Source organism: Centroberyx affinis, unplaced genomic scaffold (genome assembly GCF_046629955.1).
Source record: "Centroberyx affinis isolate AG114_WGS23_722 - 3 ecotype Tasmania unplaced genomic scaffold, CSIRO-AGI_Caff_v1 ptg000668l_1, whole genome shotgun sequence".
Lineage (NCBI taxonomy): Eukaryota > Metazoa > Chordata > Actinopteri > Beryciformes > Berycidae > Centroberyx > Centroberyx affinis.
The window spans coordinates 203711-219748 of NW_027279292.1; the positions used below are offsets into that span (position 1 = coordinate 203711).

The window sequence follows — 16038 nt, forward strand, 5'->3', positions numbered from 1 at the left end:
TCACTCTGACATATTATTCTACTAGTGAATGTCCATTTGAGAACATTTAAAGCCCCAAAGACTATGGAGGCATTCATCACGTCGACGAACTAATTTTTCCAGTAGAAATAATGGCTGGAAATATGTGACCATTATATTATAATAAAGGTATTTATGAGGTTTCAATCTCCAGTCTCAGTATGAGATATCTTTGAAAATTTGAAATCAGCTCCTGAGGCTGAGGGGAGGAGGGAGGAGGGGGGGCAGAGAGAGAGAGAGAGAGAGAGAGAGAGAGAAAGAAATAGAGAGGGAGGGATGTGGGAGTTGTGTTTTGCTTTTTTTGCCAAGGGTTACATTTATAATTATCTTGCTGGCATAAAATGGCCGAGAGGCTTTTTCAATAAAGGTAGGAGGCACCTACAGTACAGTGTATTACCTACAGTTCAGCGCGGTTAGAACAGGAGAGAAGACAGCAGATAGAATTAGGTAAAAATACTAATTCCAGAGAACAAAGTATATCATCTAATCAGTGTATTCAGCTAGGACATTCATTAGGAACAGTAGCCGCTGCTTGCACGGTACTGTAGAACGAAGCACTGTAAGGGCTGATGATTTGGAGATGAGGTGAATGAGTCCATCCACTGACCTTCACTAGTGGTGAGTAAGCAGAGCCCGAGGAGCGAGGGAAAGATGGCCACAGCCAGTATCTGCAGGCCCCACTCTGCCTTTTGATGACTGGAAATAATCACTAGAGAGAGAGACATGATCACAGACACAGCACAGAAGAGAGGAGGATCTCAAATTAGCTTTATTCTCCTCAAAACCCCTGTCCTCTAAAGGACTGGAAGTCAGTTTCTTAATACCATTCATCTTTTCTCCGACAGGCTGTGTCCTGAGAGGAGGCTATCTCTAATTCCTTTTCAACTTGGTCTGAATCCAGGAAGTGAGGAGAGATAGGGCTGGACAGGGTCTCATTATACCCAGGCTGCCCCACAGGTAAGAAACTTAAAAACCACATAGGGTGCACAAAAAGTACCTCTGAATTTTAAACGGAGCACACATGCTCACACTCATACTCACACACACATTTAAACAATGTTTTATTTTGGTAAAAAAATGTTCACTATTTTTCATATATAGCTCCATTGGGGTTTGTGTAGTCAAACAACAATTCTGGCTGCCCTGGGAATTTGTATGTCACTCACTCACATTCTGAATATCTTCTCATGCATCTCATGCATATGCAAACTATGGAAATATGACATTTTTTGTTCAGGTAATTTTTGCTTATTTGAAATGATCAATAATGAGAGTTGATGGAGTATTCCAAAAAGTAGCTGATGATGGAGGTTGATTATTGATACAATTACATTTAAATTTGTAAAAAATTGAACACACCAAAGTGAAATATCACCTGAACTCTGAGCTAAACTAAACTGTACACAACCTACTAATACCTTTAGTTGGGTGATGACGGGTTTAATGCCTGCTCCTTAAATATAACTTACTACATACACACTGAAATTTTGATTGCATGATTGAGAGCAAGAGCATTGCTGTGCACCACTCACAGTTGTACCTCTAGCCTATGAGAATAACAGTCAGTCAAAAGGGAATCTAGGGCAAAGAGGGCTGAAAGGGAGACATATAGCATAAACCGTAGATAGCCAAAGAAAGTGGAGATTCTGCCAAAAGGGATGAAGACAAGACGACAGGGCTCCGTGTGGGATTTCACTTTGGATTTTGGCCCTGCAGGGATATGTGGAAGCACAACTGACAGGACTTGCGTGGAGAAGTCGGCTTTATTCAATATAACTAAGTAAAGAATGCCCCATCTAGTCACCAATGCACCAGCATAAATCCTCCAAGGTACGCTATTGCCTTGGTAAGGATAGCTTTACCGCTCTGGCTGTAGAGAGCTAAAGCACTACATAATGTAAAAGATTTTGGTCTTCTGGATTCTTCTCCATTGAGTGTACATTCGTTCAGAGGAAAAATATCAAGTAGGATAGATGGAGTGAACTAATACTTAAGAAACCTCTAATATGTAACATGTAACTAGTCAAAGTCATGCTCCAAATGTGATGTTGGACAGACATATTTATAGCAAATGTAAAAGCACAGCAGTTTAAAAACAGTCAACAGGCAGCCACCATAAGAACTGTAGTTTAAGATTTATTTCACATTTGTTGTGCTACATTCCTCTTTACTCAAATCTAGGGAGCGTAGGTGGGTCAGTCATGTTAGAAATACTTTATATCCAACTTCATATCAATATGTGCTAAGAGTAAAAGTGATCTTGGATTGGGTAGTACAATAAGCTTTAATCTGTTCAGTCATGTCTGAGGCAACAAATTTGCTTTAAAAAGAGTCAATGTAAAAAACACACAAACACATATACAATGACAGAAAAAATTTACAGGTCATTACTCAGTGGGATGTTATGATCCAATTAAATAATTCCCAAGGTAGCACATGGGGGTTAGTAGTTCATACTCCCCTATGAGGCAAATGGTGTGACATAATAATTTACTAAATTATTTTCTTTACCGAGTATAGAATGGTCTTTGACATAAAATTTTGATGATACTAATGTGAATTATATTTCATAGCATAATCCAATAAAATAACTTCCATTAAAGTAAAAACCACTTCATTGGTATCACAATATTCAACATCATGTTAATCATGAATAAAAACATTTAAAAAAATTGATACTGTTCTGTTGAAATTCATTGTTTATGACAACTGAGACATTCCGTACTGTAAGCAACACATTTGTGACCTTTTTCTTTTTTTTTTTTTTTACAGGAATAAGGGATAAAAACAGACTTTGCCAATATGCCAGTGGGAAAACAAAATCAAATCATTGGTGATAGGCTATGCAACATACTACATGAGCAATAAAATCCTTTTAATTTATATGGGGAAAATATAAATCATATTCAACCTAATGTAGGCTCCAAGTTTTAAAACAAACTTTATTTGGGGATCCAGCGTATATAAATCCTTTTTAATTCGCTTTATGGGGGCTAGACAATCACAAATGTCCTTGAGATCTCAAACTTATCAAATGTCTTGCATCTTCTTATGGCGAAAATCTCCTGCTGCACCTCTTTTTTTTTTTTCTCTCTAGATGGTTCTCAAGTTTAAGAAAACAAAAAAACATCAACAAGGAAACAAAGAAAAACAGAGTCCACAGAGCTCTGCTGCGTCGAGCGGTTTGGCTGCCACAGAAAAGTCTAGCACCTCCTAGTGAGCGGGAGGTTTCTAGTCCAGCTGCTCCTGTTTTATCCTGTTTGAATTGGGTCCCCGCTGACTCGTCCTCCTCAGTTCCCTCCTCAGGACGTACTCGCTGAATTGGGATGAGTCCACGCCCCCCCCACAGGAGCCGGCGATCTCAAAGCCGCGTTGTTGCAGACGCTCTAGGACCTGGGAAAAGTGGAGGGGAAGAGAAGGAGAGAAGGATGTTAATGACGCCACTTGGTAGAAATCATAGAGGGAAAAAACTTCATTAGCACGTTCCACTACAGGAACACCGGTGACAGACAGCGCTTCCTCATTAGTCAGTGTCAACCTGGCAAGCCTGACCTCGCTCTGCAGAGCAAACCAATCGGGGAGGTCTTCTGATCTCTATACACTGTGGTGCTAACGCCTGAATGCAACCTCTAACATTTCGTATACCGCCGCATAGATGGAAAGCACGGAATCTGGATCGCTTCCAAAACTCTTGTAGTCTGCATGTTGTTGCGGTAACGCTACGTCTAGCATTGAAAACAGCATTGGGAGTAAGCTGCTGCAACATAAGGCCTGTGACGGGAATTTGGATGAGAAGTGTAAAAAAATAAATAAACAAAAAATAAAAAATGGGTATTCATCTCCTCTCACAAAACCAAGAACCCCTGATTTTGCCTCATTTTCATTGTTTTGTGGTGTGTATGTGTAATAGCGTGTGTGTGTGTGTGTGAGTGTGCATGTGTGTGTAGCCGCCCCTGATCCCGCAGCCTTGCAGACATCTACAGACGTGTCCGGGGGGGCTGTAGGATCACATTCCATCGAAGAGGCCCCAGGGAGCAGCGAGGCTTTCTCTCTGCCACTTGGCTCGGTGTGGGCTGCTCAGCAAACCCCCTCTCTCCCCGTCCCCCCCACCAGCCCCCCCCTCCCCCATCAGCCCCCAGGCCCAAGCCTCCGCCAAAACTACAAAGGTCCCCCTACTGCTGGCAGCTCTCTCTGCCCCCCCCTCTCCCCGTCCTCCTCTTCCCCGAAACCCCCGCCCTGCCTCCATTAGCCGCAGATACAGCATCCACCGCCGGCGTGCTTTAATAACCAAACAGGATTATGGGCCCTGCCTGGGGACAACCTGCCAGGGAGCATGCTCACTCTCTTGCTCTCTCTCTCTCCGCGACTCACACACACTTCAGAGAGGGGTTTGTTTGTGTGTTTTCGGGAAGGAGACAGAGATTTGACTTCCTCAGATGGAGACGCAGTCCAAATCATTGTGAAATCTTTTCAAATATGCTTCTCCTCATTCATTTATTGATGTGTATCTGAGGATTTTACCATCAATGAATTAGTGGAATATCAATACATAATCAGAGAAATATGGCCAAGTACATACTGAATATAAAAGTGCAACTTAACAAGTTTATGGATTCTTAAGCTTGTTGCTGTAAGGGAGCCCTTATAGGTGCAATGTGATGTACAAGATTTCTTGATGTAGAAGCATTTTTTTTCAAATCAGAGGTCTTGCAAGTATGGTTTTGCCTAGAACCCATTATGCATAAGAGAACAATGAAAAGTAAAGGCATCTAAGTGGCGAGTGTAAGTCGACCTTCAGTTCTCAGAAGAAATACATTTGCAGGCTCCCCTTGGGAACATTGATAATGAATGATTCTGAGTTCATAGCTTTACTGCTCTGGAACTCAGGACCTGCTGAACACCTCTAACATGTTTAACAAGAGCACAACAAAGGATGTTTTAGATCAGCGAAAGTAGTCTCACACAGCAAGACCACTATTCTTCCTTTGGGGTCTGCACGAACAGCCTCAAGGTGTCGCAGGTATTCACTTTTATTTACTTACACATCTTGAGTTTGAACTCTGTCATTGATACTCGGGAGGAGATCTTACGAATGTACCTTTACTTTGCTCTCAAAATCAACTTTGGAGGTCTCAATCAGCATTGATCAATCAACACTCTACGGCATTGATGGTCATCATCTTGGAGTTTCATTGCACCCACATGGAACATGTGAGGACCAAGTTATGGGTGTTGCAGAGATGCAGGGGATGAAATCTACTGATGCTGACCATCGCCAGCTCCAGAGCCAAAGTAGAAATCGCTATTCCAGTCAGACCACAGCAAAAGTAAAGATAGTGGTAGGCTTAGTATAATGATGGCTTGCCAAATCTATGCTTTGATGAACTCATCAAAGAACTCGTTTTTCTGCAAGGCTGTTTTTTATGATTAGATTAGATTAAAAAAAGATTAGATAGTCTCCTAGACTTTGCTATCAGACATCAGTAAAATTTTGAAATTCTATAATATAACAGAAGATGAAAGGAGGTCGAACGAACAGATTATCACCTCCGTCAATTTTTTTGACAGAAAATTGGTTGGGAAAAAATACGAAAAGGTTACTTTACCTAACTTTTGAGTGTCTATACTTATTTAGAGATGTTGAACACAGCATTGTCTCACAGTGATATCAGTATAAATCACCATACACCCAGACCAGCCGAATGTTCCCATTACCTGGACAGAGTTGAGGTGGCAGTACCCATTGAGTGGGAAGCGGATGACGTGTGTGGAGTCGTGGTTCCAGCCAGCATTGACGGAGTTGCACATGACATCACCAATCTCTGGAAAGACATCTTCAATGAGGGCCTTGTCACCGCTTAGCGTGATCCTCTCACCCAGGTCAGGAGCAACGCGCACCACCAAGCACTCGCAGGGACGCGACACCCGGCCCAGCTCCCGGTCCTGGCGCCAGCGCTCCAGCTCAGCCAGCATGGGCTGCAGCTGGAAGTACCGCGCCTCCTCGTACAGCAGGCTGTAGTCCTGTAGGGGACAGCAGCAAGGGCATTGGCAGCTTAGGATAAGTGGCTACATCTCAATACAGAGAAAACTGCTCTATTGTCTAAAGTTGTACCATTGTAAAAACCAAACAAGAAAAGGATAAAATTTCTAGAGGAAAGTGCAGGGACCCCTCTAAATATGTTGCTTGATATGATGGTTCTCTAGTACTTTAACATTATGCTAACATTCTATTATACCAGCTCAAGTAACAACGAGCCTCACTGATCAACACCAATTGTTTTTTTTTTTTAAGAATCAGTACTGTCTCTATTTGTAGCTGAATTGCATGGCTCAGTGTTATAAAACAATAAGACTATAAACACAGAAAACTTAAAAGTTTAAATGCTATCAAAAAGATGTACAGAAACTTATAAAGTGACATTGAGAGCATTATGTGACAGGTGCGGGGTCTTGAGGTCAACAGTTAAAAAATTATACTAAATTGAATTCATAAATATAATGGACATTCCAGGTTTAGTTAGACCAGATATTTAAATGAAAGTGTTTTGACGGTCCATGGTCTCCCACTCACTTTTCTGTTGACAAAAAGCTCAGGAACTCAAAATGTTTATACCAATGATCAGAAAGATATATTTTACCTTTTAAGCATTCTTACAAAAGCCATTATCTATCAAAAACTACTGGCTATGTATATGTTGGCAAAGCCTCTCCAAGCCCCTGCAACATAAGGTAGACTGAATTGAATATTTAAGACTAGCATGCTAGCAGCCTAAACGCAGTGTACATCTTGCTATATTAGTTTTAGGTTGTGATTTTCTGTTTAATGCGAGTCCACAGCAGCTTGTTTGAAAACCACTGTTCTACATGAGCAACCAATAAACTCCAGCCAAGGCACCATTCAGCAAAATTACAAAAGATACAGAGTAGAAGAGATGTAATACGACATCTAACACAGGGCTGCGTGGGGTAGAAGAGCAGATCTTTTACCCACAGGACTGCAGGGCCTAAATCACACCACTTTCCAATTTTCTCATGCTCCTCTCAAAATCAGCCCAATGTGAATCTGGCCTCAGCCTGAACTTGAGCCTGTCTTTTGTCTTTGCTTATTTTAGCTGACATACTTTCCACTGATTGAGTCACACTGTGGACAGTCCATCAGATAATGTGATTATTTGTTTTCTCCCAGGGCAAGTTTAGTAATTACGGACTAAATGACACATAAGAGTAAGAAGAACGGAATGCAAATGTGTCACATACAGTGAGACTCACCCCGTCTCTTCTGGACACTTGCTGCTGGAATATAGAGAGCTCTGCAGGAATCTAGCACATGCAATGTGGTCACGGACGCCAGGCCATTTATTTATTTATTTATTCGTCTAGATGCATGCTTACTTTTCCGTTCATATCTCGAACGATCTTTGGTCACTACTAGCTGGAGGGGTCCAAATCGCCTGTGATCACATTGCTGGTTTGATTGAGCTTTGTTTGGAACGGCCCTTTTATTTAGTCTCCAGCATGGGAACGGTTTACACCAATCCGGACCAGTGACCAAAGGCGTTCCGCGGCCTTAGCATTCATTGTATGTACTAAGTTGTAGGACTGCTGACTGGCTGATGGGACTTTACAGTTTCTGGGATAGTCATCCACTCACTTTGAAGTCGTCTGGGATGAGGAGCTTGGACGTCCTGAGGAAGTTGAGGATGTAGCGGAACATGTGTCCATCCCTGTCAATGAAGTAGTGCTGCTTCAGGCTGTCCAGGACTATAGGCTCTGTGCCATCAAAGAGACGACCAATTCTACCCACAGACAGAGGGGTGGGGGGTTGGGCAGAAAGGGAGGTGGGGGGGAGGAAATACATCATGTCAACATTCACAATCTTATATTGGTTGATCATGGCGTAGGACAAGTGTTTCGTTACATTATTTAGTGCATAATCTAATGTCCTGCTCATGAGCATCCTGTATGCTGTGCATATGGGGGAGAGAGAGAGAGAGAGAGAGAGAGAGGCGAGGCGGGGAGCATGTGCGGAGGGGTGTGACTTGCTGAATTTCTGAAGCCCTGAATTTTCTTTTTTCACACCTTTGCACAGACATGCACGCATTACTGAGCTCAATGCACGCATCATCCAGAGATACTGACAGAAATCCTGACAGAAAGCAACAAAGCAAGCAAGAAAGAAAGAAAGATGCTTGAGGATGAGGTGGTCTGATGGAGAGGTCAGGGCCAGCTGGTTGTTGGGTGCCTGAGGCGGGGTGCCACCCTCGGGGCTGGGCTCGGGGCGACAGTGCGGCCTCCCCGCCTCCAGATGGCCCCATGCCCTTTGGCCCTTTACTGCTGCTGTGACATCTGTCAGAATAACCGAGCCGCTTTTGTCTGTGCTCTGCGTTTTGGACTTGATGCCCCTACAAATTGTTTACCGCTCAAAATAACTATGGGCTTTACATCACAAGGAGCCATTTTGTGCTTTGCTTACTACCAGATAAATCCAAAAGCAACTGATATCGCTGACTTTTAGGATATGCTGAGGAAACATTTTGTATATGCTCGATATCCAGTGTTAAAATCCAATAAATGCATGCGTTTTATTTTGTGATTGGATCAGATTTGACGTTTGCCTGTGCTGTCAGAGGATGACATTAAACTGTGAGGAAACTCTAATGCACATAAACACATCTGGCTTGAGCAGAATCAACTCCCTATCAGACACTGAATCTTCCACAATTTCCTTCCCTATAGAAGCGAAAGACTGGACACAAATATTTGACACTGACCCAAAACACTTATTATATTTAATAAAGCAAAGGCTACTGTGTAATCAACAAATTCACACATCACCCAATCTACACATGACATACTGGTTGCAGCGTATCATTAGGGGCAGACTCACCTGGATTCGGGGTATTTGGTTAAGGTGGCCAGACTGCTGGTGTACATGTGTCCGCCCACATCGATGTGCACAGGGGCGTTGGACTTGGTGAGCTGCGCAGGTGTTGGGATGCCCTGGTTACTCAAGGGAGAGGCTGGCGACCGCGTAATCATGGGCCTGGACATGCTGGAGCGATTATCCTGTTACAAAACAGCACGCGTCAAGGGAAAGTATTATTTAACAGGTAGGCAAGACAGTATAATGCACACTGAGTGAAAATGCTGAAAATGCATTCATTCCTCCTTTAAAGCACAGATCAATTTGTGCCATTCAAGTTGAATAAATGACTGAATGCCACATTTCCCAGGACATTCCAGTACAACAATGCGATATATGAGATCTTGGTTATGATTATTAGTTCTTTGAACATTTCTTTAGTGTAACACACTCCACAGTCAGGAGTGGAACAGAAGATTTGTCTCTCCAAGTTAGAGCAGCCTGACCTTGACCTGAATGTTGCCACAATCCACAGCCATCCATTCCTGTGGGCCATAATCTCCAAAACCAAATTAATTTGGAGCATCAATCTCACAGCCATTGTAAATGAGCAATAATCAGTCTAGATTTGAATAATGTAATAGGATTTAGAGGAATTGTCTCCTGTTAACCTAAAAACACAATTAGCAGACAATCTCTGTAAAAGCCTTGAGAACAAATTGACTTTTCCCAAAGAGTTAAAGTTTCAGACTGAGTCAGTGTGGGGAAAAAAAAATCTGAAATGACGTTTCTTTCAGATCTCAATCACTGAAGGTTGCGATAGAGTTGCATATTGTATTAACGCTTGTGAAAATGATTAAGACTAGGTTTTAACAGTAAATTAAAGCAGGCTAAACTGCAGCAAACAGAAGACTGTGTTACTATGCACGGTAGCTCAGCCTACTGTAATATTCAGATAACGTGACATTATGAGCACACTATGAATTTGAGAGCAGCAGGGAAACAATCTATTCAAGCATTGCATTCAGTAAAACCTAAGTGTGTATTCACTTTCGCTCATTTAGTAGCCTAAAAGTGACTGGTCGACCACTAGGCTCCAAGTCCTCCAGTTTTTCTTTTTTTCCAAGACAATATCGGACTTTACGCGTTTACCTGCGCTGGCATTACTGTGGTTGGAGAGGAAGTCACAGAATGGTCATTTTGCTTGAGAGATGCTGCGGGAACAGGATCTCCTCTGACTGCAAACATCAGCGAGGGCTCCCTGCACTCCGCCGCTCGTATCGGGAGTCGTTTGAGGGAAGCGTGCACGGACTCATCCACGGAACTGACTGGACGCGGTCGCTTCCTCGCTTTCTGATGCGTTAAGTCCATGATATCCGTTTCGTCCATTACAGCGCAGACTTCAGGTTAGATAGACGCGGTCGGCTTTCCGGCACACCTGCCAAATGTAGAGAGGCGTGAAAAGGGGCAGCGCGCACCGGGGGAAGAGCGGCGCCGTGGCTGTCACACGGAGCAGCTTCTTTGCAATGGCTGGGAGAAGTCAAAGCCCCCGACAACATTAGCATTGTAGTGCCCCCGGGCCTTTTGGGCTGTCGCTGTTTCAATGGCAGGTATGTGTGTCGCATTTTCAGAATTTCAGAATTAAAAAAAAGCAGCTCTGCGCCTTCGTTCCACCAAAAGTGCTCGTCTGGTTGTTTGAGGTCGGGTCAACGCGCACATCTGGACTTGCCACCTGGCCTTTGCCCTTTTGAAGTAGTCTTTCTGCGCCTTGCCACCCTCCCCCTGCTGTTGCTATCCATTGTTCATCTGGATCTGAAGCAGCAGCAGTTTGTTCAGCCGTCAAACCCTCCTTCAGCAGTCACATTAAGCCCAAAGTTCAGCATACAAAACACGTTCAGTGACTAATTGCCATACAAATAGCACATTCTGTGGTAGACCAGTCACCTGGACAAATGTCCCCAAGCCGTCCCCCGCCCATAGATGCATCTCAGTCAAGACCTTTCCACTCACATCAAGCAGTCACTAATAGCATTTTCCCTGAAAAAATAGCCTGCTGATTATAGAAAACACACACCAGCTTCAACTAAATTAAAGAAAAATGAACACTCGCTATCTTTTGCACAGAATATTCAAATAACATAAGTACCATTAGATTTAATAAAGATTGATTAGCATCAGCAACAAGTACCAAATCACTCCAAAACAGCAGTCTGGCCCTCAGAGAAGACAGAGGCGCCTGAAACATTTACTTCTTGACTGATATCCCATTGGCTATATGTCTGGCTTGTCTCTAAAAAAAGAAATACAAACCTAACATTACTGTATGATGATTACAGTGTGCGACAGTGTGCAAAACACCAACTCTGATGACCACATCACCACTGAAGAACCACTACACTAATGACATCATGGAATACAAGACTAGACCACAATATGTCCAATCCTTGTTCAAAGTATTGCCACAGCACTCTCCTGGGCTGTTTTTCTTAGAAAATGCAGGGAATCCACAAATTTTAATAACATTCAGATTAAAATTAATTAGTTCAACCACTGGCCTTAAAACATCCACATTTCTACTTCTCGTTGGCAGTGTGAGTTTCACACCTAGATACCCAATTAGCAATTAAGCTTGCCTTTGAGTGTAGGCCTCCAATGCGGTGTGTGATCCTGGTCTGATTTGCATGCCGTTTGTGCACGCGCTGATAAGCGCAGGCAGCAGCCATACATAGTTTTAAAATTCAACTCCAGAATCCCTCGCAGAAGGCAAAGGGGCCTGCAGGGCAAAAGAGAGAGAAATCACATGGCTGCTCTTCAAAAGGGGACCTGTGTAAGGCAGCCGGCAAAGTGCGTGGGATCACACTCAGAATGCAGGTAATTTGTTCCCTGACTAATTTGTGGAGATGGTGGTGTGTGTATGAGTGTGAGTGAGTGTGTGTCTGTGGAGAGCAAGTTCTGAAAACAGCTCAGTGGAATTGGATTTCCTCAAAGCCTTGTCATCGCAAAGGTGGATTGAGTGTAAAATCTGTAAGGCATTATGGAAAATTGTGTGAGAGAGAGAGAAGAGAGGGAGAGAGGCAGAGTGAAAGAGAACTGGGGGTGGGGTGTGTGTGTGTGTGTGTGTGTGTGTGTGTGTGTGTGTGTGTGGGGGGGGGGGGGTTGTGGGATTGAGCTCTTGAATCGTGCAACAATTCTGACTCAATGATGGGAGTAAAGATACATGTCTTGTGGACTTTCTCCTGGACCAATAGCCACTTATCACATTTCTGCCCTATAAATGTACACTCATGTGCCTCTAGGAAAGGTCAGAGGTCACTGCACCCTTAGAATCTATAAGCACATGGAGGACTAATCATTGATGCCTCCATGTAGAGCCGTCAGGTCTAGATATGCACTGCAGATCTTCCACTGTAACAGTTTCCCTACCTGTTGCCAGTTTGGATTTGACACAGCGCTAAAAAAATCTAAGTGTGACGCATCTCACATGTGACTGTGTGTGTAGTTATGTTCCCAAGTTTCCACTTTTGTGAAACAAAGTCGAAACTTCTCTGTATTTAGTGGCTTGCTTGTTTATCCAGCTTGTGTAATTTTGTTGATGGCATCCACACCACAGTATGCTCCAACAAATCTAAAACAGGCACAGTGCATCAAAGCCTGGAGTTCTGGGGCTGCTCTAGTTTCCCCTGTTGTTTTCCCTCAGTGGTCTGAAATCTTTTAAGGGTAAGGCTTGCATGTTAAATCATAATTTTAACATCTTCCGTTACATGAAGGAACACTACTGCACTGGCTAAAAAAACCGTAAGGTAATGCTGCAAAAAGTAGGAGTTCGGTAAGAATCTGCTCCTATCAGCTAATGCTGTACTAACACTGCAATAATGAAAGGGCCTATTGGGATCAGCATCAGCAACTAGCTTTCAATTTTCCATCCCACAATGCAACTCTTCAGTGTTTCGACATATCACACTAGACACCATTAGCATTTCAGATCAGAGCATTAACATTCAGTTGGAGGCAGGCAGACTGGTATTTACATAATCTGGATGGGTTGTCTCTGCTTCGTTGCCCATGGCCATTTGTTTCAAATGTCCACACAGACTTTCGGTTAACTTCACTCACTGCAAGTTGTAAAGAGCGCTCAAAAATAGTAGGTAATGTGTATAGTAATTGTCATTACACCATGGCTTGGGTGAATACTGGGTTCTTATTGTCTGGTGGATTGTGCATTATTTTAGATTTTATTAATGGAAATGATGCATTATGAAGTGTCTAACCACAGGCAATCAATGTTTAGACTACTTTAGCTAGCTAATGCATTACTACAGTATATGTAATTAAACTTCAAATGTGTCAATAGTCTTGCACATTGTAGCCTCTACAAACATCTGTCTCTCTCTGTCTCTCTCTCTGTCTCTCTCTGAGTATTGGCTCTCACATTGTGGTTTACACCATGTCAACTTCAGTGGCTGAATCTTTGGATTATATTTATTTACAGCGCAGCATATTTCTCAGCAAGACAACTAGCTAAGCATGTTTGTGGTGACAAATGCAGGAATGCCCACAGTGTTTACAGAACTGTGGCAACCAGAAGTTTATCAGTTAACCAGTTCAAACAAAGACTGAGGAGGCAGCCCAGAAAGTGGCAAGAGCAAAGAGACTGTCTTGCCCTGGCCATGAGCAAAGTGGAAATGAGATTTTATGAGAAAATGTGAATGTACCACTTTTTATCCCTGGAAAGTGGCTATGGTATAACCAGGGGGGAAAAAATCACACGCAGTGCCTATGGGATAGGGTGATCCAATCTGTTTAAGATGTCTCCCTAAGAATCGAAAGAATCAAGACTTGATTCTGCAATGTCACACAACTTGGAGCTACTCTCATACTCGTACAAAGTTTCAGCTTTTACATCCAAATGAGTTATTGAAGCAATGCTCTCACATTTCCGAAACAGAAAATATATAATCATACCCTGAATATTATTAGATTACAAGCCTACTGAAAAAGTCAGACACCTCATCCACCTCTTCAAAATCATCCTCTGTGGAGTTAGTTGTACATCAGCGTGACATCACAGATTAGGAGGTGGGATGAACTTGCTTCAGGCTGTGGAAAACAGTAGTCAATGTTCGCTGGTACACACCAAACTGTCCTAGAGCACAGGAATAGCATCACTCCAAGCTGAAATACGGCGGCGTTCCTCTAAGGCTTTCCAGTTTGTTAACAGCAAGTGAAGCACCTCTAACTTTGGACTGATTAAAAGGTCTGACAAATTTGAGGGAACTGACCTGACCTATAAATATTTGCCTGCACTAGGCCAGAATGATTTTTAAAAGTGCAATTCGATTAGAAAATAATTGGACATCAAAATGAAAGGAAAGATGCGGTACATGGAAATTGGTGATGGCTTTGTTATTATAGCGCCATCAAGTGACCAGACCTTACAACCAAACATCTCAGTCAAACCCGGTCTATTAGTGCGCCTTTTTTATACTGGTAAAAAAAATCAAGCGTTGGTTTTCAATGTAGGTGACCTGAACTCAGAGGATTACACAATTTTATTTTGAATTAAAATGTTGCTTGGAGTAATCAGCATTTAATTTCAGACAAGTCCTGCTCTGAAATAAAGTAACCAACCCACATAATCTACCCAAAATATATATTTAATCTGTGAACTTTATGAACGAGAACGTGAATAGACGTTTACATAACACACTGTCACATAAGCCAGCACAGACTTGCACTTGGTAAAACTATTATTTGCAGTCTCGTATCTGGACCTTGGAGTTTATTGCGCACGGTTACAGGTCAGACACGCAAGAATCGAGAGGACAAAATGTGTCCCGATTTTGTCTAAGGATTCTCTTTACAAAGCCACAGCTTGTATTAATAGATGATTCACAGAATCTGCATTGACGTGTGTAGAATAGGTGCCTCCTGTCTTACAAAATAAGAAAAACCCCTCCGGCGAAATTACTCCACAATGGCGTCTTTCATTAGAAGATCTGGGGCAGTCAGGAAATGGAACTGTTTTAGGACAAAAATGACTTAGGAAAAGCCTTTATGGAGACGAAAAAACGCGGTTTGAGTAAGTTATGAGCAAGTTACACTGCAACAGGGACACGGAGACGGTAATGTGTTTGGAGCTGAAACGCGCCAGGAGCGAATTCACACGGGTAATAACTGGAGTGTTTGCTCGACAAGATCGTAGTCTAATCTGCTGCTCGGTTAGATGCAGGGAAGCCTCAACATAGATTGTAGTCACATGCATAAATTTGTACAGTTACTAAGGAACAATAGCCAGGAAGTGGTTAAATATTTTTAAGAACTGTACCGCTCGAATCGCCTGGCACATGCGTAAAAGCAGCTGCGCCTCAATGTCCCAGTCTATCCAGCCTCGGAAATAATAGCAAACCAAATAAATCTCCGCTTACCTGGAACATAGAATGGCATAAAGTATCTTTTTGTGCACCTTTTCCCTCCGATTTGGCCCACGATCTGCTTCTCTTCCTACACCAGTGAGAAATGCAATAGCTTGGCTAAGGTAGACAGAACAAAATACAGAGAATACTTGCTTCAGGGCTCCGAAACCCCTCAAGGCAAAGATCAGGATACAATTAGCTCATGTCTCTCCCCCAGTCTAAACCAATCTGCAGAATAAAACTCCGAGCAAAGGAAGAGATCTCAGCAGCAGTGCCTCGGTCTTTGTTGAGTTTATGTTTTATAAAATCGAATAAAGAAATCTAGTTTTTTTTTCTGCATTTACAACACCCTCACTCCTGCCTCCAACTTGCCTATTGCCTCCCTCTCGCAGAGAGAAGCTGATTTTAATCGTTATGATTAGTTTTGATGTAACGTTCCCCCAGGCGATTTCTACAAATGGATGGAGTGTTTCTTTGCCAGGGAGGAAAAGCAGCAGATGATGATAATTATATAGATTGTTGGTGGAGTCCTTTGATTTTTTTTTCTACCTCTCATACGTGTAACCTATCTTTTAGTCTCTTTCCATACACAGGCCATGCACACTGCATGTGCATCAGACAACTTGTTGATTAGCCTACAATCAACTTATTAAATTAATGGAATGTGGTAAATGAAATTCTCCCACTGTAGTTTCTCCTTTGTAATCTTTTCTGCCTCTTTCCTCCCTTTGGCCAACCTCCAAA

At 42.6% G+C, this 16038-nt stretch overlaps 1 protein-coding gene across 2 annotated transcripts; it reads right to left on the reverse strand.

Moving 5' to 3' along the window:
- Positions 1-2148: 2148 nt before the first annotated feature.
- Positions 2149-15666, reverse strand: kctd1 (potassium channel tetramerization domain containing 1). 2 transcript variants are annotated; one of them, XM_071519180.1, is made up of 5 exons: positions 15307-15666; positions 8906-9084; positions 7670-7814; positions 5734-6039; positions 2149-3411 (listed from the first exon to the last, which is right to left on the reverse strand). In XM_071519180.1, the coding sequence occupies exons 1-5, from the start codon at positions 15313-15315 to the stop codon at positions 3250-3252; spliced, it is 801 nt and encodes a 266-aa protein (XP_071375281.1). In that variant the 5' UTR covers positions 15316-15666; the 3' UTR covers positions 2149-3249. The 2 variants fall into 2 exon arrangements, with proteins under 2 accessions (XP_071375281.1, XP_071375280.1); XM_071519179.1 differs by lacking the exon at positions 15307-15666 and adding an exon at positions 10034-10270.
- Positions 15667-16038: the final 372 nt, after the last annotated feature.